Source organism: Rattus norvegicus, chromosome 13, assembly GCF_021556685.1.
Source record: "Rattus norvegicus strain SHRSP/BbbUtx chromosome 13, alternate assembly SHRSP_T2T, whole genome shotgun sequence".
NCBI lineage: Eukaryota > Metazoa > Chordata > Mammalia > Rodentia > Muridae > Rattus > Rattus norvegicus.
Genome location: NC_141546.1, coordinates 90,464,486 through 90,491,929, shown reverse-complemented (window position 1 = coordinate 90,491,929; position 27,444 = coordinate 90,464,486). Strand labels below are relative to the sequence as shown.

Below are 27,444 nucleotides of genomic sequence, written 5' to 3'. Positions count from 1 at the left end.
TTATGGGGTTCCAGGATGATGATGGCCAAGACTAAAACTTTGTTCCCTGGCCTCCCAAAGTCCCTGGCAAAATAAGTCTTCCATAGGGTGGGAGGTTATGGTGGGTTGTGGTGCACACTTGGAACCCCAGACTTTGGGACGCTGAGACAGGAGGTTCATGAGTTTAAGATCATCCAGGGCTAAATAGTTTAAAACCTGGCTAGGCTACAAACCTTGTCTCAAAGAAACTAAAATCTTACAATTAGGGGGAAATGCAAAGAATGTTAAAGAGCCAGAGAAACTGAAACGTTGAAGAACCAAACTGAAATCTCATATCTTAATTATTTATCATTCTAGCTGTTATTTAGTTGTGTGTGGCGGTGACATCACGAAACTCACTGTTTTGTGTGCTAACCTTAAAAAATTAATTAAAAAAAAAGAACAATTTATTCACCTCAAATATAGAGAGTCAACAAACCGTAGAAAGTTTCCACCAAGCTCAGCTCAGCAAATAAATAAGATTATTTGGGGCTACCTACATGGACGTGGATGGAAACAAAATAAAATATCAAACCTATACTCACAGCTTTTTAAACAAAAGGGAAATGTGGAGGTCAGACATTCAGATTATAATTACATTCTTCTCAGTCCTATGAACGAATGTTATTGAGAAATAAACTGGCCTTGTGTTTACATAACCCTAAAAGAAAGGGAGATTCAAAGCGAATTCGGTGTGTTTGTAAAACTAATTAATACCTTCGACTAAAAATTTAGTCTCTTCACTGCCAAATACCGAAATGAAAGGTGGTAAGTCATGAACTCTTGAGTGAGAAATTATCTAAACATGCATTGTCTGTTGGGAAGAGTGTTGGAATTTCTGCCTTCCGGGGTAGCAGAGAGTCTGATGATAAAACAGTAAACCCTGCAAAGAAACAAAAAGAGAGAGAGAGAAGCCCAGACAGAGAGCCCTTGCCTAACATTTGAGAGGCTCCAAGTTCATCCCCAGTACCACAAACCAATAGTGACGGCCAAAATAAGGAATGAAAGCAAGGCGCAATGGCAGATGCTCATGGAGGAGCCATGGTGAAACCTGTTGCCTTGGACTCTAAACTAAAAAGTTATTTTTTAAAATTACATTTTAAAAAAAAAGCAAAAAGCAAAAAAATCCAGAAAAGCCAATCTCAGTTGTTCCCACAAGAGCAGACAAGCACTCTTTCTTTCTGTGATTCATTGCCTAGCTCTCAGCTTAGAGCTGTCCCTGATTAGTCTCTGCAGTCATGTGACACACATCTTTCAGAAGGAGATAAGTAAATGTGTGAAGGACAAGGAAAAACGTGACCTGATTCACCTTTAAGCTTTAGTACCCCTCTCCTCCTGCAGTTTAACCAGAGTCTAAAAATATCACATGGAAAGTTCCAGAAAAAAAAAAAAGCAGTTTGTGGAGGAGGATGGATAGGATCAAAATATATTGTATGAAATTCTCAAAGAAGTAATAAAACACTACTTGGAAAAAAGAATTTATGAGTTTTAAATCGATGTTATTATAGTATATTATATTGCTAAAATTGTGCGCTAAAATTGTGCTACTTCATTAGTTGTTAGTGCCAATTCCTTATTTGCTAAGTCTGCACATTGAAGAACAGAGGTTTTCCAAGGCTCCCCTTGAGGGGTAGATCCTCCGAATGTGGGGAAACTACCATGCTAACTGCTTTCATTCGTGGATGAATTAAACGGTGTCTGTTGACAAGTATGCATCTATGATTAAAGCATGAACATATGTGGTCCCAGAAATGCCATCTGACGAGAGCAGAGGGGTACAGAGAAGATTATTAGAACACAGATATGGGTATACATAGAGAACAGGACCGTGAAAGGCACCCACGATGCCATGTCAAATTTAGAGGTGAAAGGGACAATATGAGCAAGCATCAGGAAGGAGGAAAAGGCCTGCCAGGTTCAGTGCTGAATCGCAGAGTCTACTGTAAGGTCCTGGGAAACCACACTGGAGAAGAAGCAGGGATGGGAAGCAGGGGATGGGCATGGAGGAGGCTGCTTGCTAGAGAGTCTCCTGATTCTGGGGAGACTATGGTGTTCCAATGGAAGGAGTAACAGGACCACACTTGCTCTTAGACAGTCACATTGGTGGTCACAGAGATTAGAGCTGAGGCACAGGAACCCATGTAGAATACAAGGCTGAGATGACCGTTCCCAGCAGTCCCTGGAAATTGACAGAGAGAATTCTAGCACCACCCAGGATTTGGGTCATACAAAGCTCAAGAGGAAGGTAGAGGAGCATGTGTCCTATAGGTGGGCTTAACTGGAATTAGGTTGTCCTGGCAAGAGAGACAAAGAGGAGCTGAAGGAGCCAGAGATCATAAGTCTCTCACCCACCAGGACTAAAGAACAGGATGCTGGTGATAAGAGAGGAAGCTTCCAGGGTGTGAGGGTCAGATACAAGCAGTAGCCCCCTGGAGGGACTGTGGTTACAACACTGACAGACTACAGTGCCTAATAAGATGGCCTGAGTCCAAACAGCCACTATGCCTAGAACTGGAGCAGTATTTGGAGTACTTGAATGAGGAAACAGAATCCCTACAAAGAAATGAGAGAAGACAGCATGATTTGAGGCTCAGTTAAGACAGAACAATATCCTGATTTGTCTTACCATGACTCTTCTGAAGTGACTTGATGGAAAATAGGGCGAGCAGAAGGCTACACACACCTTAAGTGAAGGGACCAAGTGGTAATAGAAACATGGCAAGAGTCAAGAAGCCATGCCTTCTGGAAGAGTCCGCGTGGGAAGAGGCTTAGGTGATAGAGGAAACTGATGGAGGATTTCAGCATCCAGCCCAGAGGAGGAAGACAGGGGAGCTATGGAAGGCTGGGTTGGGAAGATGGCGCTAAGGAGGATCTGGAGCATGGGACAGCTCAGATAACCAAACAGAAGACCACTGGAGACTGGGGGGATATCAAAGAATGGATATCAAAGAATACACGTGACATGGGAATGGCATGACTTCCAGGAGGAGTACACGAGTCTCCTAGCTGGAATTCTGCTCAAAAGCAAATGCTTATACCATAGTGAGGCCTGAATAGTGTTTGAAGGTATAGTGAAGACCACCCAGAGTGGTGAGTCCATCTGAATACTAGATCCATATAGCTTCATCCTGGGAACCTGAGACTTTCTATGAGGCAGCAGAAAGTCCCAGAAAAGTTTCGTCTCTTGGTGCCTAACTCCACAGCCTTGTGTTATCAATCTGTCCTGCACAATGGTTGACATGTTACAGAATAAAGTGATGCACCAAAATGTGCAACAAAACATTCCGTTGTCTTGTAAAATTTCCTTCACAAATTGTTTCCTTCGTTTGTTTCTCTGCAGGACTTACTGGCCAGATTTAGATGGGAAAATAAGAGAAGCATTAGTTTTACGAAGCGTTAAAGTCCGGCTGCTCATAAGCTTTTGGAAGGAGACTGATCCCCTCACGTTTAACTTCATTTCGTCTCTTAAGGCTATTTGCACTGAAATAGCCAACTGCAGTTTGAAAGTTGTAAGTGTTATATTGACTGGATTATTATAAATAAAGGGGGCTTATTCCATTCACCTGTCTATAAAAGCTGTGTGTGTGCACACGCATGCGCACACACACACACACACACACACACACACACACACACACGCACATGCTTATGCATATATACAAACAGGAAGGGGGTGCACTGACAAAGAGCTGAATACATCCATCAATACAAACTGACCCTAGCCACTATCACGCTGGTCCAGACTCCTGGGCTTGCTCCAGTCTCTTGTGTCACATGTTAATCCACCTAGAGGAAAGCAAGGTGGGGAACTGCTGGTTCCTTGTTTCTGTGACTTTTGTCATTCTTGTGACAGAAGGCCTGACAAGAAGCAATTTAAAAGAGGAATGGCTGATCCGAGTCCACAATTCCATGGTGGCTAGGACTCATGCCTGGGCATGAACTGACCGTTTGATTTATTACCTCCTGCCCTGTCATGAAGTACAGATCTGGAACTGTTTCTAAGGATAAGGTGTAACACATAAATCGCACTCCTGGCCATAAACCGACTTCCTCAGATAGGCCCTCCTCCTAAAGGTTCCCATCCTCCCAAGAAAATACCACCCACTAAAGACTTAAGTGTTCAGACACATGAACCCATGGGAGACATTTCACATTCAAACCACAGGGCACATGAAATGTGTGAACTCAGCGCTCAGGTTCGCCTTTGAGTTTTCTGGCCTCCTCCCCTCAGGACCTTTGTGTGTGCTTTCCTCTCCTACAGTGCTCTCTTTCACCTTCATCTGACTGGTGAGTATTAATCATTTAGGCCTCAATTTTCAAATCGAGTCCTCTATACACGCAAGGGCTCCATGTTAAGGCCCCACTTTCTGGCAGGCCTGTGCTTCCTCAGACATTTGTCCACATGTGATGACAGGGTCTCTGAAGAATTCGTTTTGAATCAGCTTCCAGCAAGTCCCTGACCGATCGTATCCCAGAGACAGAGGGGAGAAGTGGGAGACTTGGTGGGTGGGCCTAGAGGTGTATGCGTCCTTTCAGCTTTTGTTCTGTGACAGACATGGTTCACAGGGAGATATCAAAGGGTAAGGAAGACTTAAGAGTATGTCTAGAACAGTAGCTGTGCCCGACCTGGTCAAAAGAATAGGCCTGAGAATTATCCTGGTAAGACAGTCTCGGCACCAACTATCTGTTTCCTTTCTTCCCACAGAGAGCCCTAGAATTTCCATTCCTGCTTCTGTAAAACTCTGTACTTAACTGTTTAGTTTGTAAAACTGAAGCGGACACCCCCATGTCCATGAGTTGACAAATCATTGTAAGTGTTGGAAGTATGAAAAACGGTCTGTGGTTACTACCAATCATCTGTCTTGTAGGTCAGATTTTAAGGTATATCTGACATGGCCACAGTATGGATGCTAACTGGGATGCAAAGTCAGATACTGGGGGCGGAAGCAGAGGTTAATAACAGGGAACCAGTCAAGGTCTAAAGACCGGCCCAGCAGTGTTTGATACTTCTTCCTAGAGAAGAGAATGCTGGGGTTGATTCAGCTCAAGGACAGCATCATTCAGATCATTGAAGTGGCATTCAGGACTCCAGGGATGTCAGATGATGCAGAAATCAGATGTCTAATCACTGTTCCTAATGCCTGGCACGAGGCTAGAAGTGTTCAAACTATATGCTAAACTGGTAGATTCATAAATGAAAGACAGTGAAAGAAAGGGGCTAGGAAAGGAAGTGATAGGAAAGGTCCTATCATCAGCGAGGAGAGAAAAGAGAGCCTAGAGCAATGCCCAAGTCTTCTCCCCACTGAGTCTCACTGTGGCTGTGTGCAGAAGCATGGATGAAAACTTGTTTAGAGGAACCTGGGCCCCATTATGAGTAGCTATGCCCCTAAAGGAAATGCCTCTCCATTCCCCCATCAGTCACAGACTGCATATAAATCATCAGGGAAGGGTGGAACCACACAATAGCATCCCCCTAGACCCCTACCCTCACCTCACTTCCAAAACAGTGTCGACAGACCCAGTTTTATGGAAATTTTATGCATGCTATCACAACTTTTTTTTTAAATTTTAAGGATGTGTAAGGATGTAACAATCATGTCATTGCCCCAAAAGTAAGGCTTTTCCACCTCTCGTCTCCGCTTCTTTCCCCAGCTCTTAGACTCTTTCTCATGTTCACTGTGCCTTGGAGGATAGGTGTCCCATCTGCTAGGCACTTAATAGTCATTTCTTCACTTTGACCCAATTATGAGTCTCTGTATTAACTGCTGACTACTGCATAAAAAATGCTTCACAGACCAAAGCTAATAGCAACACTAATCTGTGTGGGCAAACATAGCTATTTAGAAGGCAATATGATAGGCGCATCATGCTTGTTATGCAAAACAAAGGCAATAGCTTTCCTAATAGGGCATATGGCCTCCCAGAACATGAGCCTTTGCTTGGGTTTACAGTACCAGATGTGGATGGATTCCCTCCTGTGGGTCAATCATTGCCCAGAGTTTCCCTAATTGTCTTCTATGATCTGGTATTCCCACTGTGTATCATGCACCCTAGAGGTCAGTGAGGGAAATCACAGGGTCTGCTGTCAAGTTTATGACGTTTCCAGGAGCTGTGCATACAGCCTGGCACATTCATTCCCATGGTTACTCTTGACCTCCCTTCATCCAAAGTCAGGGGTCCTCCCCGACTCTGTCGCTTCCTGATCCACCGCATGCTTGAATCTAACCCCTTGCATCTGAAATCCTACAAGGAAAGAAAAATTCATGCAAAATCCAATCAGCTTCACCATTTGGACACAGATGGTCATGAATCTTGAATAAGCCACACATTAAGAGCTCACTGTTGGCCATTTTATAAAACAGAGGCCATGTATTTTTAAATGTCAAGACAAGCCGGGGTGGGAAGACAACTTATGGCCCCATCATCTAGGACACAGATGGCTACCGAGTACTTACAAGAAAAGTAGGGTACAGCAGCTTTGGAGACAGTATCTCTTCGGGAGGCATGGAGCCCTGACAAGGCAGATAGATGACCTAGGACCGGGCTGGATGATCTGTCCCTGGAAAGTAGATGATTACATCACCTACCTAGAGGTGGCTTGGTGTCATTGAGGAAAACAGAAAGAGAGACTGCTGCTTGGAAGACTGTCACAGTTCAAGGCTACAGAGATGGCTTAGAAAATAAAAGCATGTGTTGCTCTTGTGAAGAACGAGAGTTCAGTTCCCAGGACCAATATGAGGTGATTCAGGTGACTTACAAAACCATGTATACCTCCAGCTCTGTGGAATTAGACACCTCTGGCCTCTGTGGGCACTTGTACTTCTATGTACACACCTACACTTCAACATACATACATACATACATACATACATACATACATACATGCATGCATATATACATACACACAGATAATTTTTTAAAAATGTAATCCAAAAATATATTTATCATGGCTGACTTGAATTAGTTTATTTAATAAACCACCCAATTCTTTTTGGTCTTTTTGCTTTTCTTCCAACTCATTAGGAACTCTAATAATGTCAGAGACTCTCATCTGCTTTCTGCTACCTCACCAGTCTCCCAGGTAAAGCTCAGAATAGAGTTTGGGGGAACATCTGGAACCTTAGTGATCACCAGATCACCCTCCCCACAGAGGGAATCATAAGGCTAGATCAACTCTCATTATCTCTCTGAACCAAATGGGACAAGGAGAGTCTGAAATTATACAAAATCATCCATGAAGACTCATCTACCACAGATGCCCTCTGCCTCTTCCTTCCACATACAGAGGCTAGGGCTGAAAGACATTCTAGAATCCAAGTTCTCCACTGCAGCAAAGACCGGAAATCCTGGTCTCCAATGTGTGTCTCCTGTAAGCTCAGCCCTCCCAGTCCTATGGGCTCATTCACAGTGGACACTTAATCCAACATTGACCAAATTTCCAAAGGCTTTCCTCTCTATAGCTCATTTCCCACATTCCTCAACTTCCTCCATTTTGAGTCTTGGGTGAATTAGAATCATCATCATCATCATCATCATCATCATCATCATCAGAGTCACACTGACATTAGAATTACATATTTTGAATTTGTGATTTTTTTTTGTACTCGCCTATTCAAAAAAGTCCTGTGGGTTTAGGTGTTCCAATAGAAACTATTTGTTCTTGTGGCGAAAATCTTTTTTGACCTTTGCAGATTCTCAGATGAATCAGCTAGTCATTGACATAATGTATGTACTGGGTAAGAATATTCATTCAGTTCGTTGTCATGCATGACACAGAGCGCCTGGAGGCTGCTGTCAGTGCCAGTGCGCCCTGCTGAATAAGACCGTGAGAATTAAACAGCCTTCCATCCCTCACCCTGCTCAGAAAATGAATTTTGTGTTCATTTGTTAGCATTGCTGAGTTAATTATAGAGCTAGTTGAACATGCTAATTTTCTTTGTTGTTGCCTATATGGATGGAGAGTAAAAATAGCTTCCTCTATACAAAGTAACAAGAGTGTCATTTTAATAACCCAATGTGAGGTCTATTGTTGATATTTGGATAATGGACTCCTTTGTGCTTGTGAACAAGACCCAAAACACTCTCAATTGACCAGCTTTGCTTTCTTACTTTTCTTTTGTCTTACAGAAATTTTTTGATCTGGAAAGAGAGAACGCTTGTGCAACAAAAGAACAAAAGAACCAGACCTTTCCCAAATTAAACCGCAACAAGTACATGGTGACAGATGGTGCAGCTTACATTGGTAGGTGTGGGGACTGAAAAGCCCCTCAGGGGTCACAGCAGGACGGTAGGGGGAGGTGACTCCTTTGAACATCGATGAGGTTGTACAGGTAAGAAGCAGGAGGCTGGAGCCAAGAGCTCTTCAGCCCCATAGACCCTCTCTCTACTCCGTGGAAGGACATGATGGAAGACAGTTGTCCATCTACATTCTGCAGACATTCTCTGGTCCGTTTGGCTCATTTTATAAGTGAGAAGGCAAAGGGCTCATCAGAGGTGAGTTCCAGCATGGGACAAACACAGCACTCATTTGCCTGTCTACAGTGTCATGGGATACCTTGTCTCGGGGTTCTGGGCAGCAAAGACCATCTTCTCCTGACACCTCTGCCATTGTCTAAACATCTAATGTGAAACAATTCCCTGGTGCTCCCTGAATTTCAGTTCGCTGATTTGTAAGAGGAAGCCGGTGTTAGTTTTGACTTCACCGGGTGACGTTTACATGAGAGATAATATACACACAGCACCTGGCATGCAGACGATGCCCAATTGACGCTAGCTCTGACTACTGAGGCAATAAAGTTCCAAGGGCATACATCGCTGCATTGGCGGGATTATTCCAGGTCTTCACAGCGTGTGGGAGGTAATTCCTTCACTGGAATTATCACAGATAGAGCTGACATTGTCTATAAAAAGAAGACATTCAAACCTGAGGAATCGGGGTGATTATTACATCACAGAGGTGAAGCAGCAACCTCAGCAGAAAGTGTTTGTGGGATGCAGGAATGAATATGGGATCCATATCAATTATTTCTCAAGTTCCATGGGTGCGCGCACACACAGATACACACAATTAAAGGTGAAGAAAAATTTTTTTTAGAGAAGATTTTTGCCAGGCAGGTGGTACACACTTTTGAACTCAGCACCTAGGAGGTAGAGGCAGGTGGATCTCTGTGCGTTCTAAGCAAGTGTGTAGTCTTCATAGTGAATTCCAGAACTGCCAGGACAATATAGAAAAACCCTGTCTCAAAAAAAAGAAATTTAAATGTGTAAGTTTCTTGACTGTCCTGGACGTGCTTTGTAGACTGGGCTGGCCTCCCTTGAATTCAGAGATACACTTGTCTTTACTTCCCAAGTTCTAGCATTAGAATCATCAACCCCACTCCTGGACTTCTGGTTTAGTTTGGTTTGTATCTTTGAAGCAGGGTTTCTTTATGGTGTCTTCTCTATCCTGGAACTTTCTCTGTAAACCAGGTTAGCCTCGAACTCACAGAGATACGCCTGTTTTTACTTCCAAAGGCATGTACCGTCACACCAGGGCTAACTTTTTTTCTGTTTGTTTGTTTTGTTTTGTTTTTAAGCAAGTGAGAAGGAGCAGGGAGATGGCTCAGCAGTTTAGAGCACTTGATGGTCTTGCAGAGAAGACCTAGGATAAATTCCTAGAATCCATGAAGGGGACACAATATCCATTAAGTCCAGTTCTTGTGTATCCATAGCCCTTTTCTGACCTTTGAGGACACCAGGCACATAAGTGGCACACATATATACAAGGAGGCAAACATTCAAAAATATTAATAAAGGATAAACAACCGTAAAAATTTGAAAAGCAAGTGAAGAAAAACCACCAAAATTGCTTACTAAAAAAATAGAAGCCTCTAGCTGAATTATCTAAAACTTGGGGATGGATTCAAGTGTACTCAATGGCTTAAGACCCAAAATCAAGATATTCTATTACAGAATTTATTAAAAGTAAGGTGTCCTGTGTACACTTAGTGACTCTTTAACCAAAGAGGAATACAGAACTCAACCAAGACGAGATGTGGGTTGGCAGTAGTTTGTAAACTAATGTTTATTGGTCTTGAAATGGCTCACCTGATATCCAGACTTTTCTTGGACAAATTAAATAAGTGTTTTAGAATCAGAAACAGCTATATTTGAATTACAGCACGGACACAAACTGGGAGACAGTAGCAATCCCTGTAATCTCTCAGAAGTCTCAGTCTCCCTATCTGTGAAAGGAGGATAATAGCATCCACCCTTCTTTGACGGTGATATGGTGATTAAATGGGATAATATATGGCTCCAAACATTGACTTTGAGATTTTAGTAAACATGGGATGCTTACTCTCTTCTTCCTGAGCTAAGACATTATTAAGTAACTTCATTTTATAGACAATCGTTTTAGCAAAACACTGCTTCCCTAGAGAGAAGAGCCCCAATTCAAAAACATTTGAAGCATGTCAAAAGGGAAATTAACCAAAGTCTTAAATAATTTTTAGTATGCTTTGAGATGTCCTAAGTCATTTCTTAGATACTCATTGGTAATGTGGAACCAAACACACACACACACACACACACACACACACACACACACACACACACACACCCAGGGCATAGGAGAACAGCTCCATTAAGTTTGTATGAGCCTTCCAGAATACTCTTCTTTTTTTTTTTTTTTTTGTTCTTATGACCATTTATTCAACTATAATAAAAAATTCCTCAAACACTGACTGTTTAACAATGTTATGTATTCTTGCATTTAGAACTAGAGATATTTTATTCTACTGTGACATTTCTATGTATATTGTCTTCATCTCTACCACATTCTATCTCCCATCACCTAGGGATGTACTTCTTCCTTTTGGTCAAACCAACCCATTGCCAGACTATAGAACTGAAAACCTGAGAACCAGACTTCTGACTTTTGAATTCCAAGATTAGAAGTTCATATATAAGGCAATAAAGAAATACTAGTTTCCAGAGTACATCCTCTATCCTCTGTAGTTGAGGCATACTTTGTGCACTGTGCAAAATGGAAGAATGACTCAAGCTGTATTGAGGATCATGAAGCACCAAAACCAGTATTCTACCAGCAAAATTTGGAAGATGAAGAATCAACAAACAAAAGTTTCATAGCAGCAGAGGGTCATCCAGTGGTTTCATTAGCTCTTCTCACTAATTAAAATATATCATCTAGGTCATAAAAAGATCAAGGTTGGTTAGCTGTACAAATGTAAGAATTATAACTGAGGGCACAGCCATCACAGAGGACTGAAGAGGTTATAATTCATTGAAGGAGTTTGGTTTTCTGAGACAAAAATTTATTTATCACATCATTCTTTAGAAACCACAGGATCATTCCAAGTAGACTACCTTTCACACTTGTTCTCCTACTCTGTGAAGTTTAGGAATGGAATCATTTAAGTTGCATCTAATAAGGGAAAACAGAATGAAAGGTATATTTCTAAAAAGCATTATGCCTTCTGATTATGCCTGAGACTTTAGGAAGCATATAAATTTTAGCTCTGTCCAGAACCAAGTAGACACTCATGATCTGCATATTTTAAACAGTAAAGTCAGAAATGCTTGCTATGGAAGCTTGGGGACCTGAGATCAGATCTGTGTGACCCATGCAAAAGCTGTGTATAGAGAATTCATCTATAATCCCAGGAGTGAACAGGAAGAGATGGAAAAAATCCTTCAGACTAGCGGGCAAGCTAGTCTTACAAATTCTTGGGCTCCATGTTCACTGAGAGACCTTGTCTCAAAATCTAATGTGAAATACCATAGAGCAATGAAGATATAGACCTGATGGACAGTAAACACACGCACACACACACACACACACACACACACACACACACACACACACACACACACACACACACCAGTATTCTGTCTGAAAACAACTGCTGTTTCATAGACAGACAAATGCCACCCTCTCTGAAGTTTAGGCGCATGACATGCTACTAATATTGGTACACACAGGTCAAAGCATGACCTCTGCCCTTGGTTCTATATATTCTCTTTAAAGAGACAAGTCTAAAACTTTAAAGATACCTATCCTATAAGACAGAATTTTGGTTGTGCTAATGAAAGAAAATATTTTGAAAATGATTCATAGTGTGTTAGTAAAGGAGGAGAAAAACAATTAACGTGGATGAGGGTGAGGACCCTAGAGGCTGAAGTTTCAGGCTCTTGAGTAAATGCTACCAGAATCCAAATCTTGATCTTGATATTCTTATAAAATCATAGTTGTATCAGTTACTTGAATACAAATTGCCTCAGTTACCTTATTTCTAAAGAAAGAGAGAGGAGACTTTTGATCCCCTTGTTCCGAGAGAATTTGTAGATGAAATTTGTAGCATATAAAGTGTCTAATATATGTTAATTATCACTCTTTCCTAAAAAGCATTTTTTTTAAAAAAAGAGGCCTAACAGAATTTGTAAGTAAAAATTAGTGTGGTAATTTATTACTGGTGTTCAATAAAATATTTGTTGACAGAATATGCTCAGAATCTGAAGTAATAAAGAGAGTGTAAGATTCCCCAAGGAATAAAGTCTCAGATTTATATTCCTTTCATGCTATTAGACATCTGCCAATTTCCAGGTAATGTACTAAGAAATTTCATGCATGCAATTCCATTTAGATTTCTCAACAATGAGCGGTTGTGAGCTTGTAATATTGTTACCATTTATGGAGGAAAACAATCGTATCCAGGGCAGTGAACTGATTGCTGTCAAGTCCCATATTGTAAAAAGGATTGGCTATAGGTTCCTTGAATCACAATGTAGAACTTTCTGACATAAATACTCCTCATTCAGAAAACAAATGCATAGCAAGAATAAAACTTATAAAAAATAAAAGATTTAAGAGATGGAAGTGAGTCATTTTCCAGGAAAAAAAAACCCAAAAACCTGTGCCTATCTATCAATATAGGGACACCAGACTATAAACAAGTTAACATAAAAGTGAAAAAGAGGAAGAGGCTGTTCAGGCAAGACACGGTTAACACACATGAGTAATGTGGCAGGAATTAGGAGAATCAGATGGAGACATCAAACGAATGGTACTTTTCAAGTGGCAAGGATAATGATATTTATGAGTGGAGCCATATTGCCTCAAAAGCTTTGTTATAGAAGGTTCTAGGAATTAAGAACAAGTCATTCATGAAGAAGGGTGAGTGCGTGTGTGTACATGTGTAATACATGCTCATGTGTGTGAAGTTGATTACAAACATACAGAGCTAGAGGCAGACCTTGAATATCCTTTCTACTGTCTGTACTGTATCATTCAAGACAGACGCTCTCGCTGAAGCTCTGCTAGGCTGGCAAGCCACTGAGTTCTGAGGAGTATTCTGTCAGTGTCCTACATTTGACCTTAGAGATTCAAGCTAACCTATCCAGCTTTCATCTGAACACCAAGGATTACTCTCAGGCCCTCAGACTAGCATACCAAGCATTTTATGCACCAAGTCATTTCCCTGGCCCATGATATATTTTTTTTTCCTTTTTTTTTTTTTTTTTATTAACTTGAGTATTTCTTATATACATTTCGAGTGTTATTCCCTTTCCCGGTTTCCGGGCAAACATCCCCCTCCCCCCTCCCCTTCCTTATGGGTGTTCCCCTCCCAACCCTCCCCCCATTGCCGCCCTCCCCCCATAGACTAGTTCACTGTGGGTTCAGTCTTAGCAGGACCCAGGGCTTCCCCTTCCACTGATGCTCTTACTAGGATATTCATTGCTACCTATGGGGTCAGAGTCCAGGGTCAGTCCATGTATAGTCTTTAGGTAGTGGCTTAGTCCCTGGAAGCTCTGGTTGCTTGGCATTGTTGTACCAGAATACTCTTCATACAGCATGATCTTTCTCATTTTAAATTCTCCAGAATGTATCTGAGTTAAGCTCGGAAATTTTGCTAGGAAGGTACCTGAGCCATTAAACAGCAAAGAAGGGGTGGGGAGGTTAACTGAAGGTGCTGGAAAAATGCCCAAGGCTGCCTACCAAGAAGGTGAGCTCTCTGGCGCTCTAAGATACACACATGCACATGCACAAGATGGGGGGGGCACTACATTCTGAACACTGCAACCTTAGTGTGCATTTTGGGGAACTAAAATAGTCTAAAAGGATAAAAAGTAAAAAAAAAAATTATAACCCAGCTTCAGAAAAAAATTATGAGAGCATATGTCACCTTGAAGGTCCGCCAAAATTTTTGTGTCAGCATGAAGCTTCCCCGAGCTGTCGTGAAAGAAGCGAACTAAGGCATTTAAAATCCGCAAACATCCTGCTCTTGGCTCATTCTCTGTATGGCAGGGAAAAGGCTAGATTTACAGGTTAAGGTCCCAGACTCCTCACCCCCCTCTGTCCTCTTTTCTCAGAGATGCTCCTTTGTGCCCCTTTAGTATTTACCTTGTGTGTTTCCTCCAGAAAATTTGATCTGCCAGTGCATATAGCAGAAATCTCACTATGGCAGCAATGCCCCAGAGCCCGAGCTGAGGTCACTGTTCAGGGTGAAGTGGGCAGTAGATGCCCTTAGGGTCAAAGGTGAAGTGCAGGATCTGGAGTTAAGTTTGGCTTTGAACAGCAGCTCCAATAGTTGTCTGTGAAGCCATGACACGTGGGACAGCTGTAGGGATGTCTGTGAACGTCTCCTTTCTTGTGGCAAATCCCTCCCATCATACAAAATATTATACATAAACACAAGTACTATGCTTTGCCCAAAGTAGACAGTAACTCATAGTTGCTCTCCCCTCAGACTCCCTTGCAGCTTGACTACATCTGCTAATGTTCCAGACTTTTAACCTGTTCTCTGCCCACAAAGTATCAACCTCCTTCTTGGAATCTGGATCTCTCTTGAGGGCATCTCTCATTACTCAACGCACAGCCTCTCCTTGACACATTAAGCCAGGGATAGAAATCCTCCTCCCTGGTGCTTGTGGCACTGGGTGTGAAATCCTAGTGTGCTCATTTTTACCATCTGTGTTCCAGTGACTCTTTCTTTCCAGAACTTCTTGAAGGCAGGAACTTTTATTTTAGTTTTATATCTAGCTTCTTAATATCAGGCCTGGTAGACATTGGGTATTCAGTAAACAACACAGGACAAGGAAAATCCAATAAATAACTAGCACTGCCCCTACTAAGGACAGATGTTGGTTTTGACGCCAAAGAAAAATGCATGGGAGGCGAGTCATTTCCTGTACCTTTGTTTTAGCTGGTGTTCTATGGCTGTGAACAGACACCATGACCAAGGCAAATCTTACAAAGGAAAGTATTTAAATTGGGAGCTTGCTCACAGTGTCACAGGTTTACTCTATTATCACCATGAAGGACAGTATGGTAGCACTCAGGCAGGTATGGTGCTGGACAAGTAGCTGAGAACTTTACAACCTGACCCTATGGCAGCAGACACGCAGAGAGAGAAAGACACTGAAACCTCAAAGCCCACCCCTAGTGTCTTCATTGGTGTTTCCACCGCTGTGAAGAGACACTATGACCAAGGCAACTCTTATAAAGGAAAACAGTTTTATTGGGGCTGGCTTACAGGTGCAGAGGTTCCGTCCATTATCAAGGCAGGGAGCATGGTGCTGGAGGAGCTGAGAGTTCTACATCTTGTCCTGAAGCAAACAGAAGACTGGCTTCCAGGCAGCTAGGAGGAGAGTCTCAAAGCCCAGTGCCACAGTGACACACTTCGTCCAACAAGGCCACACCTACTCCAACAAGGCCACACCTTCTAATAAGTGCCACTCCCTGGATCAGGCATATTCAAACCACTACATCTAGTGACACCTCACCTTCAACAAGGCCAAAGCCCCTAAACCTTCCCTGACAGCTATCCAACTAGGGACTAAGAATGCAAATATGAGCCAATAAAGGCCATTTTTATTCAAACCACCTGAACCTTAGAAATGGATTCAGCACTAATGACATCACCATTTTCAGCCTCTTCTGCAATGATCCTGATTCCTAGTATGAGAGTATGTGGTTAAAGAAAATCACTCCCAAGTAAGGTCATTAAGGTAGGCATTAATCTAATGTGGCCAACATCCTTTAAAAACAAAACAAGGGCTGGAGAGGTGGCTCAATGATTAAGAACACTGACTGCTCTTCCAGAGGTCCTGAGTTCAAATCCCAGCAACCACATGGTGGATCACGACCATCTGTATTGGGATCTGACGCCCTCTTCTGGTGTGTCTGAAGAGAGCAACAGTGTACTCATATACATCAAATAAATAAATAAACAAATCTTTAAAAGAAAAACAAAAACAAAATAAAACACAGAGGAACTATGTACACATGGTGCTTCATGCCTGTAATCCCAGCCCTCAGGAGGCTGAGGGAGAAGGATTGCTGTGAATGTGAGTCCAGACTGAACTATGTAGTAACATCCAGCTTCAAAAATAAATAAGGAAGAAGGCTAGATAAGGTGGGGCACAGAGGAAAGATGATATGGAGCGACAGGGAGGAAGGAGCCACCCAGAAGGAGAGGGAGTTGGAACGCATCCTTTCCATCCTAGTTGGCTTCCCTGTTCCTGTGATAAACACCCTGAGCAAATGCACTTTGGGAAGGAAAGGGTTTGCCTCAGCCTGCAGATTGTGGTCTGTCATAAAGAGAAGCCAATTCAGGCACTCAAGTCAGGAGCTCGAAGCAGCAACCGCAGGCACAACACTGCATTCTGCCCTGATCCTGCCAGCTACCTTTCTTGTCCAGCTCAGGCCCCCTTATGGAGGACGGTGACGCCCACGGTGGGCTGGGCCCTCCGACATCAATTTGCGGTCAAGGGAATGTCCCATAGACATGGCCAGAGGCTAATCTGATGGTGGTAGTTCTTCCTAGAGGTGTTAAGTTGGCAACAAAAGTTAGCCAACACACTTCCTATAGTTCTCAGAAGTAACCTACCTTGACTTTTGTCTCCAAAGTCAGGAGAATACATTTCTTCTATTCAACCAGCTAGTTTTGGGCAATTTGTGAAAACAGTTCTTTTGGGCATATACCCAAAAGATGCCTCAACATATAAAAGAGACACGTGCTCCACTATGTTCATCGCAGCCTTATTTATAATAGCCAGAAGCTGGAAAGAACCCAGATGCCCTTCAACAGAGGAATGGATACAGAAAATGTGGTACATCTACACAATGGAATATTACTCAGCTATCAAAAACAACGAGTTTATGAAATTCGTAGGCAAATGGTTGGAACTGGAAAATATCATCCTGAGTGAACTAACCCAATCACAGAAAGACATACATGGTATGCACTCATTGATAAGTGGCTATTAGCCCAAATGCTTGAATTACCCTAGATCCCTAGAACAAACGAAACTCAAGACGGATGATCAAAATGTGAATGCTTCACTCCTTCTTTAAATGAGGAAAAAGAATACCCTTGGCAGGGAAGGGAGAGGCAAAGATTAAAACAGAGACTGAAGGAACACCCATTCAGAGCCTGTCCCACATTTGGCCCATACATATACAGCCACCCAATTGGACTAGATGGATGAAGCAAAGAAGTGCAGACCGACAGGAGCCGGATGTAGATCGCTCCTGAGAGACACAGCCAGAATACAGCAAATACAGAGGCGAATGCCAGCAGCAAACCACTGAGCTGAGAATAGGTCCCCTATTGAAGGAATCAGAGAAAGAACTGGAAGAGCTTGAAGGGGCTCGAGACCCCAAAAGTACAACAATGCCAAGCAACCAGAGCTTCCAGGGACTAAGCCACTACCTAAAGACTATACATGGACTGACCCTGGACTCTGACCCCATAGGTAGCAATGAATATACTAGTAAGAGCACCAGTGGAAGGGGAAGTCCTGGGTCCTGCTAAGACTGAACCCCCAGTGAACTAGTCTATGGGGGGAGGGCGGCAATGGTGGGAGGGTTGGGAGGGGAACACCCATAAGGAAGGGGAGGGGGGAGGGGGATGTTTGCCCGGAAACCGGGAAAGGGAATAACACTCGAAATGTATATAAGAAATACTCAAGTTAATAAAAAAATAAAAAATAAAAATAAAAAAAATATTATGTTAAAAATAAACCAAAAAAAAAAAAAAAAAAGAAAAACAAAAACAAAAACAAACCGGCCATCTATCCTAGCCAAGATGCTAGTCCCGCCCTGGGGGATGCCTTGCAGTCTCTGTAGGAATGCTGTAGTCATATCTTTGGCTTCCGCTTTGTCTCCATGCTGAAGCATCTCTGCATAATAATGTTTATACATATGGATTCGATGTTGTCTCTTTGAGAAGGTAGTAATTGTTCACAGGATTTTTAAGTGTATTCCTATATATTTTAAATGTTTCCATATTTAGTGTGTCTTGTGAACATCAATAAGAAATAACATTTACAGGAAAGGAACAGCAGATTTCTTGTTTTGAGTTTCGACTTGAGCAAAGCTGAAGAAAATGCCAAAATAATATGCAAATATTAATCCACCATATGTGGAGTTTCTTGCTATTTTTTTCCCCCTTGGGAGCTGTCAACACGATTCTCGGTATTCCTGGTGTTTATTTTATTATTTATTTATGTGTTTATTTTTTATTTATTTTTTAATCTGTTCTGCATTTCATTACATTGGGAATTTTCTCAGCGGACCGTACCTTCTCATCATAATTTCTTTATTTGCAGGAAATTTTGACTGGGTGGGGAATGACTTTACCCAGAATGCTGGCACGGGCCTTGTCATCAACCAGGCAGATGTGAGAGACAACAGGAGCATCATTAAGCAACTTAAAGACGTGTTTGAGAGGGACTGGTATTCACCTTATGCCAAATCTATACAGCCAACCAAACAGCCGAACTGTTCAAACCTGTCCAAACTCAAGACTCCCTCCAACCAACCTGCTATTTACAACACCACAGGGAGGGAGCCCCTGAGTGTATAGCTCACTAAGAGACAAGCAAGGCTTCAGACCAAATGCAGGAAGGACTAGAGGAAAGACAACGATTTGTTACATCTTTTTTTTAAAAGGGGAAATTAAAAAGCACACTTATTAAAAATGTTCTCTGAATGACATGTAATATCTAGCTACCAACATCTTAGCACTGTATATTAAATTTAAGACTTTTGTATCTATGAGCTCTGACAGAGAATGTTGTTCTGGCGTAGGAGTTAGTTTCTAACGACTGCAAACACATTTTACCACTTGGTTCTTGTCTCCTGATTCTTACGGTTTTAGAACCTTTTCTGCTGACCCACCTGCACTGATTTTAAGAAGCATAGCATGAGGTGAGCTCTTTCCTTTAATAGTGCTGACCTCTGGGATTAGAGGAAAGGAGGAGAAGACATAGACAGAACCAAGCACCTGCCTTGATACATCATCTCTGAGACCTATCCAGGCAGCTGAGCACAGGCGTCCTCATTTCACACCCGCCTTCAAGACTCCTGAAAAACACTCCTTTTTGTCCCCTTGTTCCTTGTCTTCTGATGCCAGGCTGTTTTGGGTATCAGTGCTAGTTAGTTCAAAGAGTGTGAATGTCTGGGGGAACGATATATGAATTCCCCAGAATATATACAAAATGGAAATCAGTCTTTCACTTTCTCCTTTCAATTACGTTTCTCCCATCCCAAATTGGTTACTTTTAAAACACACACACACACACACACACACACACAAACACACACACACAACATATAACACACACAACATACAACACACACACAAACACACACACAACATATAACACACACAACATTCAACACACACACGCACACACAAACACACAAACACACACACACAACATATAACACACACACAAACACACACACAACATATAACACACACAACATACAACACACACACAAACACACACACAACATATAACACACACAACATTCAACACACACACGCACACACAAACACACACAACATATAACACACACAACATACAACACACACAAACACAAACACACAACATATAACACACACAACATACAACACACACAACATATAACACACACAACATACAACATACACAAACACAAACACACAACATATAACACACACACAACATACAACACACACACAACATATAACACACACAACATACAACACACACAAACACAAACACACAACATATAACACACACACACACACACATATCCTTTCCTCAAGCTCGGAAAAATGAAGTGTCCCTGCTAGTACCCGGCAAGCCATTAAGTCTGCATTTGGAGAGCAGTCTCACATTTGTGTTTGGTTAATAATATTATAATGGAAAGGTCCATGCGTCGGTGGATTTTAATTTATTTAGAATTATTATGCTGTTAAGAGTATGCCAGCAAATGTTTATAATAGAGCTATTTAATATACCTTCTGCTATTTAATATACCAAATGCTTTTCAGACAAATGCAATTTAAATACTGTGCTTAACATATTTTACTAAGAAACAGAAAATATTGGATTCTTGTTCTATAATGTCATTGTGTGTTGTTGTTTTATATCTATATAATATATAATCCTGTATTAACGGAGACTGTTGCTACATGAGAGGTGTGACCTCTTCAGGGCCCAGAGCAAATGGCCAAGAAGCCTACACCCAGTATGGCTCCTGACTCCATGCTCTGAACAGAGCCCTTCCCTCTTTGGCCTCGGGTTTCTATTGTTAATGTAGACAATAAATACTCACCTACCTCGCGAGGATGCTGTCATGGTAGGCGATATTTCTAAGTTGTTTTTGAAATCAAAAGAACCTATATAAATGCTAAGCATTACGTTGCATAATCTTTTTCTTGAAATAATCTCTGTGGTAGAACCAATACCAGGCCCTCCCCGCAGGGATCCAGAGGGAAAAATAAAGCCCCTTCTATTTGCAAACACGGGTGGTGTGAACGGGGCCCCTGCGGGCGGAGAAGGTTGGTCTGAGTGATGATCCGAGTGGTAGATATTTGAATGGAGCATTCAGTCTGGTCACCGTGACATAAATAATAACACATAACTAGATGCTGTGCTGCAAACGGACCATTAGCACCAGTGTGTACATGTGTTTTTAGAACAAGGATGAGCATGCTCACTATTTAATCTCTCGAGACTTGGGTTTAACAATGCCAAAGAGATCCTTACTCATAGGTTTACTGACTCAGAATGGCTGTGCCCAGTCCTATTGATCGTACCTGTTCCTTTCCTGCCAGAGTCCCCTGTCACCTCACTGGGTGTTTAAAACCAATCACAGGAGCTGGGACAGTATCCAGGCATGGCAAGCATGCCTTTAATATCAGCTCTCAGTGGGACAGAGGCAGGAAGGTCTTTGTGGGTTAGAGGTTACATAGAGTTCTAGGACAGCCAAGGTTACATAGAGAGAGGCCCTGTCTCAAAAAAACAAACAAACAAAAATAATAGAGGAGAGAATAGAGGAAAGAGAGAGACAGAGACAGAGACAGAAAGAGAGACAGAGAGACAGAGAGAGAAAGACAGACAGAGACAGAGACAGAGACAGAGCATCTCACGAGAAAGCTGTGATTTCAGGGTACCAAGTTTTTTGGGCTGATCTCTGTGATATTGTTCATTAATAATGGCCAGCCCACAAGACTTAGTATTTTCCACATACTCCATCCTTGAATTGGGTGTCATCCTGGCAGTTGTCCAAAAGTAGTTTTGAGGATAAGTTTCGAAGGAAGGAAGGAAGGAAGGAAGGAAGGAAGGAAGGAAGGAAGGAAGGAAGGAAGGAAGGCAGGCAGTGGTTCGAGGTGGAGATAAACCTGCCTGTTTACTCTTGAACAGACAAAGGGAACCTGGGTTGGTCCAAAGGGGAGTCCAAGGTACACTTCAAAGGATTCCTTGTCAATAGTCTCATGAGACAAACAAAGGTGTGGGGGCCTGGGCCCTTTCCCTGTTGCTGTCTTGGGTATTGTGCAACAAGGAAAGAGAACATTGTCACTTTCAAAATGACCAGCATGTATGTCACTTATTCCCAAATCCACGAGCATGGCAGCCCTAGGCATGTGTCACAGGTATCACATGTGCCACACACCAGCATCAGTGGAACCCTGCCTGAACCGGTAACCCATATCTGTGCCATCACAGCTAAGCACCTCACCCACCATGCAACACTCTCCTTCAGCAGCACCCAGGGAAATGAGCCCTGTGCCGAGTGCCCATCTGTCCCCTGAGAGAATGTGTGATTCTGGAGACTCTCCTCTTTTGGCAGAATGCTGTCCTACAAAGGGGACCTTTAGCCTTTAGACTTTAGGTCTCTGCTAGATAAATAACTAGCTTCCATTCTTCCACTTCAAGTAGCCTAGGATCTACTTCTCAAAAACACTCTGAGACCACTTATAATTTGGGGATATATATCCTGATGAAAAATATGAAGGCAATTACGAGCCTACATTTTTTTTTCCATGAACATTCTGGGGGCTGTTCTACAAGGGGATGGAGACCAAACACAGTTTGAGATACATTTTGGGTGTCTCCACTACTAACAGTAACTTAGTGCCTTATTTATTCTCAAACATTGGCTTTCAAAATCCAGCAGTGACCCACCATACGGGCCACATCTGCTCACTTTGGAGTCCAGTATGGCCTCAGACAGACCAACTGGTTGGAAGCAAGCATGTGGAACCCACAGTTTCTATGCATCCCAGTTTTCTCAAGACACATAAAACGTATCCTCCTCTCCAGTCATTGGCACACTTTCCTATGCCTGTCCTATTGGCTTCCCCTACACTGTCACTGGCTACTCATACATGAGGTCACAGAACCAGCAAGCCACAGAAAAGGAAGGGGAATGTAGAATTGTAGCTACACTCTGCAAATGCTATACTTTGTGAGCCTAAAAATGACAGAACTGAGACACACTGGAAATGCCCCCAGCCCAACCCCCACTCCCATGCTGTCTTTAAGGAGCGTGTAAGAAATGCTACCAAGGTCCTGTGGAACATAACGTGAAAATTAATGTCTTTGAGTCTCACAAGCTCAGCAAGAGAAATGAAAGCTGTGTGGAAGCTTCTGCTTTTGTGTTGCTCCAGGCACTGTGTCCCTGGAATCTGCTCTGCTTTATCTGAGACTCTGACACCCTTCGATCACATTCTGTTGATTGATCTTACTCTTTGAAAGGGGTGTTTTATTAACGCACCATTACTGGCTTGTCAGGAGTATCTCATTGAGCATGGGATGGGCAGAGGCTCGTATCCCACTGACCTGTCGCTCTTCTCGAGTGACCTGGATTCCTTTAGCGTGGGATTTCTATTTGCTTGTAGAAACTTGTAGAACTAAGTTCCAGAGGGAGAAAATTAAAAAAGAAAGAGAAAAAGAAAGACAGTGAGAATTTCTTATAGAATTAGATCCAGGGTCCATCTGTCGCAGGAATTCTATCCTTTTGAAATGAATATTTCTGCCCTAAATGCGTGACTCTTGTAAGGGTTTCTCTCTCCAAATTCTATTCCATTACTTTTAAATTCCATTATTTTAAAGTTATTTTTAATTCCATTAAATTAAATTTCAAGTTCCATTATAATTAAATTCCAATATTTTAAGTTGTTTAAAAATCCCCTAAGTTTTAAATTTAAATATCTTAATTTTAAATATTATTTCTTCACATTTTCATGTGAAAATGTGCCTTTCTCCCTACATAGAGCTCCTGTAATGAAAATACAGTTATTATTATTGTTATTATTCACACTCCACCCTACCAACAGCCCTGTGGATACTGTAGAGTTTCTCCTTGCCTTTGAATTCCCAATGAACTGCTGTACTCTGTTATAAGCATTTTGACTGACAGCATAGATTGGATAAATTTATTCTGTATCCCTCGATTTCCAGTTTGCTATGGAGTCACACCCTTCCTTGTCCCCTTATAACCCGTTAACCAGAGAGCCGCCTGTCATTTCTAACCTTAATGAAATAAGGGAGGCTACCCTCAACCCCAAGCCTACGTTTTTCATTTGAGAGAATCCCCACCTTTGAATGAACTAGAATGCATTGCTTTTTATGGTAACTAGATGGGTATTCTAAAGAAGTTTCTCAAAACTGTGAAATTGAGTCCTCTTATTTTTGACCCTCGGGCAGTCTTATACTTGGGGTTGTAAAAGTTCACTGATCACTTGGCTTCTGTTGGAAATTAACAAAGAGAAATGTGATGTATGAGGAACTGCATACCTAGGATCCCAGAACTTAGGTGGTAAGGAGTCAGGAATTCTGTTATCTCTATCCACATAGCAACTGCAAGACAAACCTGGACTACATGAGACCCTGTCTTGCAAAATGGCTGTGGGTGAAGACACGCAACATCAAACCTAAAACCTGAGTTCAACCCCCAGGACCTGCAGGATGGAAAGAAACACTGACTCAGCAAACTACTCTTTGACTCCTACAAATGTGCCCTGGCACGCATGTTTGTGTGTGGTATACACATGCATATATGCACATACACACACACACACACACACACACACACACACACTAAATTAACAAATAACAAACATTTAAAATAAATAAACATAAAAGGTAAGAAATGTAAGATTTAATAAGTTCTCTGAATTTTCTTTTGTTATATGCAACTACTGACTTAATTCTGGTCCAAGGGACATTTGAGTTTCTAATACACCCTTATATAAACTGGATAAACTTATATCTGGGCATATCAATCTTCAGACAATTAACTAAATTGGTCAATAAAAGGCTGAATGGAGGGGGGCTTTATAGTGATCAATTCTTTTATGTAACCAAACACTAAGGCTTTCTTTTCCAAGCATGAGTATCATAAAACTTTCTCATATTGTGAAGCTAGCCATTTCTTTTCCCCTCAGCTTGATCTTGGAAGGCAGGTCCAGCTGTAAACAATGAATAAGGGAACTACAGTTGACCTGCAGAGCTTCGACCACTGTGGAGTTTTTCATCCAACAACCATCTTTGCAATACTAATCCTATCTGATGATTTAAACAAAAAAAAAAAAAAAAAAAAAACAAAAAACAAAACAGTTTGTCACCAGGATGTAAAGACTTTGAGAGAATAAGCAATCACTGTTGAGATGTCATATAGACCATATCCTGGACTATAGCTGGTTAGGAGCCTATAGTATTCACCCATTGCCCTATCTCAGATCCATGCCTCAAATCTATAGTAAATACACCCGTGTCTTGTCTGCAAAGTCCCTTTGGTTTCAAGCTCTGTTTGCAATGCTGAGGATCAAAGCCAAGACCTTGAGGACACTAACAAGTGTTCTGTCACTGAACTATACCCCAGCCCCACTGAACCCCATTTGGAGTCTGAAGTTTAGAACTTATTCTGAAAGACATCTAAGCCATCAAACTACCTTTGTACGAACCCCCTTTCCAATTTGCCATGCAGAGGCTGAAGAAGCTATCCCATTCAAAGAACCCAAAGCACGTAGTACAAAGCCTTGCTTGGGAACCACACGGAATACATTTTTGTTTTTCTATAGCAATTTGGATGCATGGCAGGACTTACTTCTGAAGGAAGGTATTCACACATGCATAAGGTGAGCGCCCTTGTAGGGAGAAGTCTAAGGCACACTTTCTTCAAAGTTGTCATTTGGGGTTTTAGCAGAGACTTAGTAAAGTGGACTTTCTGAATCTACAAGTCAGTAATCTTATTTGATCAGCTGTGTCTGGGTCCTATAGCTCAATGGTTTTTAAAAATCATGATAACATAGTTCTATAGGAATATATGCAGTTAAGTCATAGCAAGGTAAAGATTACTTATAATTCATTTTTATTTCCCTTAATAGGAGCATTAGTAAAGGGGGTATTGTTTTACAAGATGGATAACTGGGCCACAGATCTACTGAAAACTTAATTCAACTCAACTCTACCTTCCTCCACCCCACACTGCCATAGGTAAGAAATCCTTAGGTACAGCAGAAATACTGAGCAGACAGACAGGGTTGATTTCTAGTCCAGAACGTTCTTGTGTGGCTTCACAAACCGTCTTGGAAGCAATGACCTCAATCTCCAGGACCAAACATTTTGAAATTGCATCTGACTCTCCAACTTAAATAAAGATGGACATTATAAAGGTCAACTCAGAATGTCTAATTCAATGACATTCATGGAACAATGGCTTCACCTACACCTCTATCTTCTTTTACTTTTATTTCTTTATCAAGTGCATAGATGGCAGGCAGCATCCAAGACAAACAACCCCAGAACGGTGATGGCAAAGCTTCAGAATCCTCATAGCTCTGTGGGAGTATTTTCTGCCACTGGAAAACAAAGATCTTCAGCTAGCAGCATTACAGCGTTCTGTTAGTTTCTATACTCCAAAGCAGGACTTAAGTTTCCTCCGGTGATCAGGCAGACCTCCATGCAGGAAATCATGTTCTCTGCCTTGAGAGCTCCCAAGACTGACCACAGCTGCTCACCTTGCTTCCAGGGACAGATTGACAGACAGGGCAAAGGGAAGCCAGAGAAGAGATGATGCACCCAGGAAGTGGCTGGCCTAACCGTCTGAGTCTCAGTATGAGAGATAGAAAGTAAGCAAGAAGTAGTAAGATGCAGCCAAGGCAAGCCTCCCTCCCTGTGTGTCCATCTTCAAGTAGGAAAGATAGTTGTGTCTACAGAGACAGCCAGAGTCCCCACTGAGTCGTCATTACTATTCTTTATTACTGATGAAATGACTGAGTCTTAACAAGGACTTTGAACTTGGTGGGCACTGGGTTGTTTTCCTATCTTCTTTACTTTCATATGTATTGGCATAAATAAACTCATGCTAACTGGCATATTTTAACTACCTGTTTATTCTTTGTGGTCAAGAGGCTCGTGATGTAGAATGGAATGAAGTGAAAACCGTTCTTTCTTTATTTCTGTTTTTTTCCCTTTTCTTGTTTTGTTTTGTGTGATTGGTTAACTGGGAGGGTGGGAGGGGCTAGCTTAGTGCTCACTGCACAGCACAGGCTGATATCAAAGACAGGACAATCCTCCTGCCTCAGCCTCCCAAGTGTGGGAATTACAGTCAGTGCTACCTCACCAAGCTTGTCTCCCTAAACAGCCTCAATGTAGAGGTAGAAAAAGAATTAACAGTGAAATGTGACCTGTTAGTCATGGGTTCCTGTCTAATTGTCTTAGTGGCGAACCATGCTGATCTGTCCCCTAAGTATTAAATGTCAAATCAATAGTAACAAAAAATGCTAGACTCATGAAGATGAATTAGAGGCACAGAGCACAGAAAACATGCACACAAGCAATAACTCCATGACAGAAATTGTTGGATCAGTACTCAGGAGATAGATTCTACCTCTTCTGTATGGGTATGTATGGGTTCGAGGCCATCATCATCAAATAATGAGTTTCAGGCTAGCCAGGACTGTAAAGATAGCTCCTATCTCAAAAGAAAGAGAGGAAGAAAGGAAGGAAGAAGGAAGGAAGGGAGAAGGAAGGAAGGGAGAAGGAGGGAGGGAGAAGGAGGGAGGGAGGGAGGGAGGGAGGGAAGGAGAGAGAGAGAGAGAGAGAGAGAGAGAGAGAGAGAGAGAGAGAGAGAGAGAGAGA

The 27,444-nt window shown here is 42.0% G+C and overlaps 2 protein-coding genes across 7 annotated transcripts in view; one reads left to right on the top strand and one right to left on the bottom strand.

Annotated features, from left to right (window-relative positions):
• Positions 1-20,724, top strand: part of Pld5 (phospholipase D family, member 5) — a 355,705-nt gene extending 334,981 nt beyond the window's left edge. For 3 of the 6 annotated variants that reach the window (XM_087580311.1, XM_087580310.1, XM_087580312.1), the window contains exons 8-10: positions 3,359-3,527; positions 8,146-8,260; positions 18,631-20,724. In XM_087580311.1, coding sequence (XP_087436437.1) covers positions 3,359-3,527; positions 8,146-8,260; positions 18,631-18,887 — 541 coding nt within the window. In that variant the 3' untranslated portion in view covers positions 18,888-20,724. The remainder of the gene's footprint in view (positions 1-3,358; positions 3,528-8,145; positions 8,261-18,630) is intronic. The other 3 variants (XR_015635137.1, XR_015635138.1, NM_001191674.1) reach the window with 2 other exon arrangements.
• A 2,250-nt stretch (positions 20,725-22,974) lies between these two features.
• Becn2 (beclin 2) overlaps positions 22,975-27,444 on the bottom strand; it is a 44,488-nt gene continuing 40,018 nt past the window's right edge. The window contains 1 exon segment of the mRNA NM_001398868.1: positions 22,975-23,210. Within this exon segment, the coding sequence (NP_001385797.1) occupies positions 23,171-23,210 (40 nt within the window). The 3' untranslated portion in view covers positions 22,975-23,170.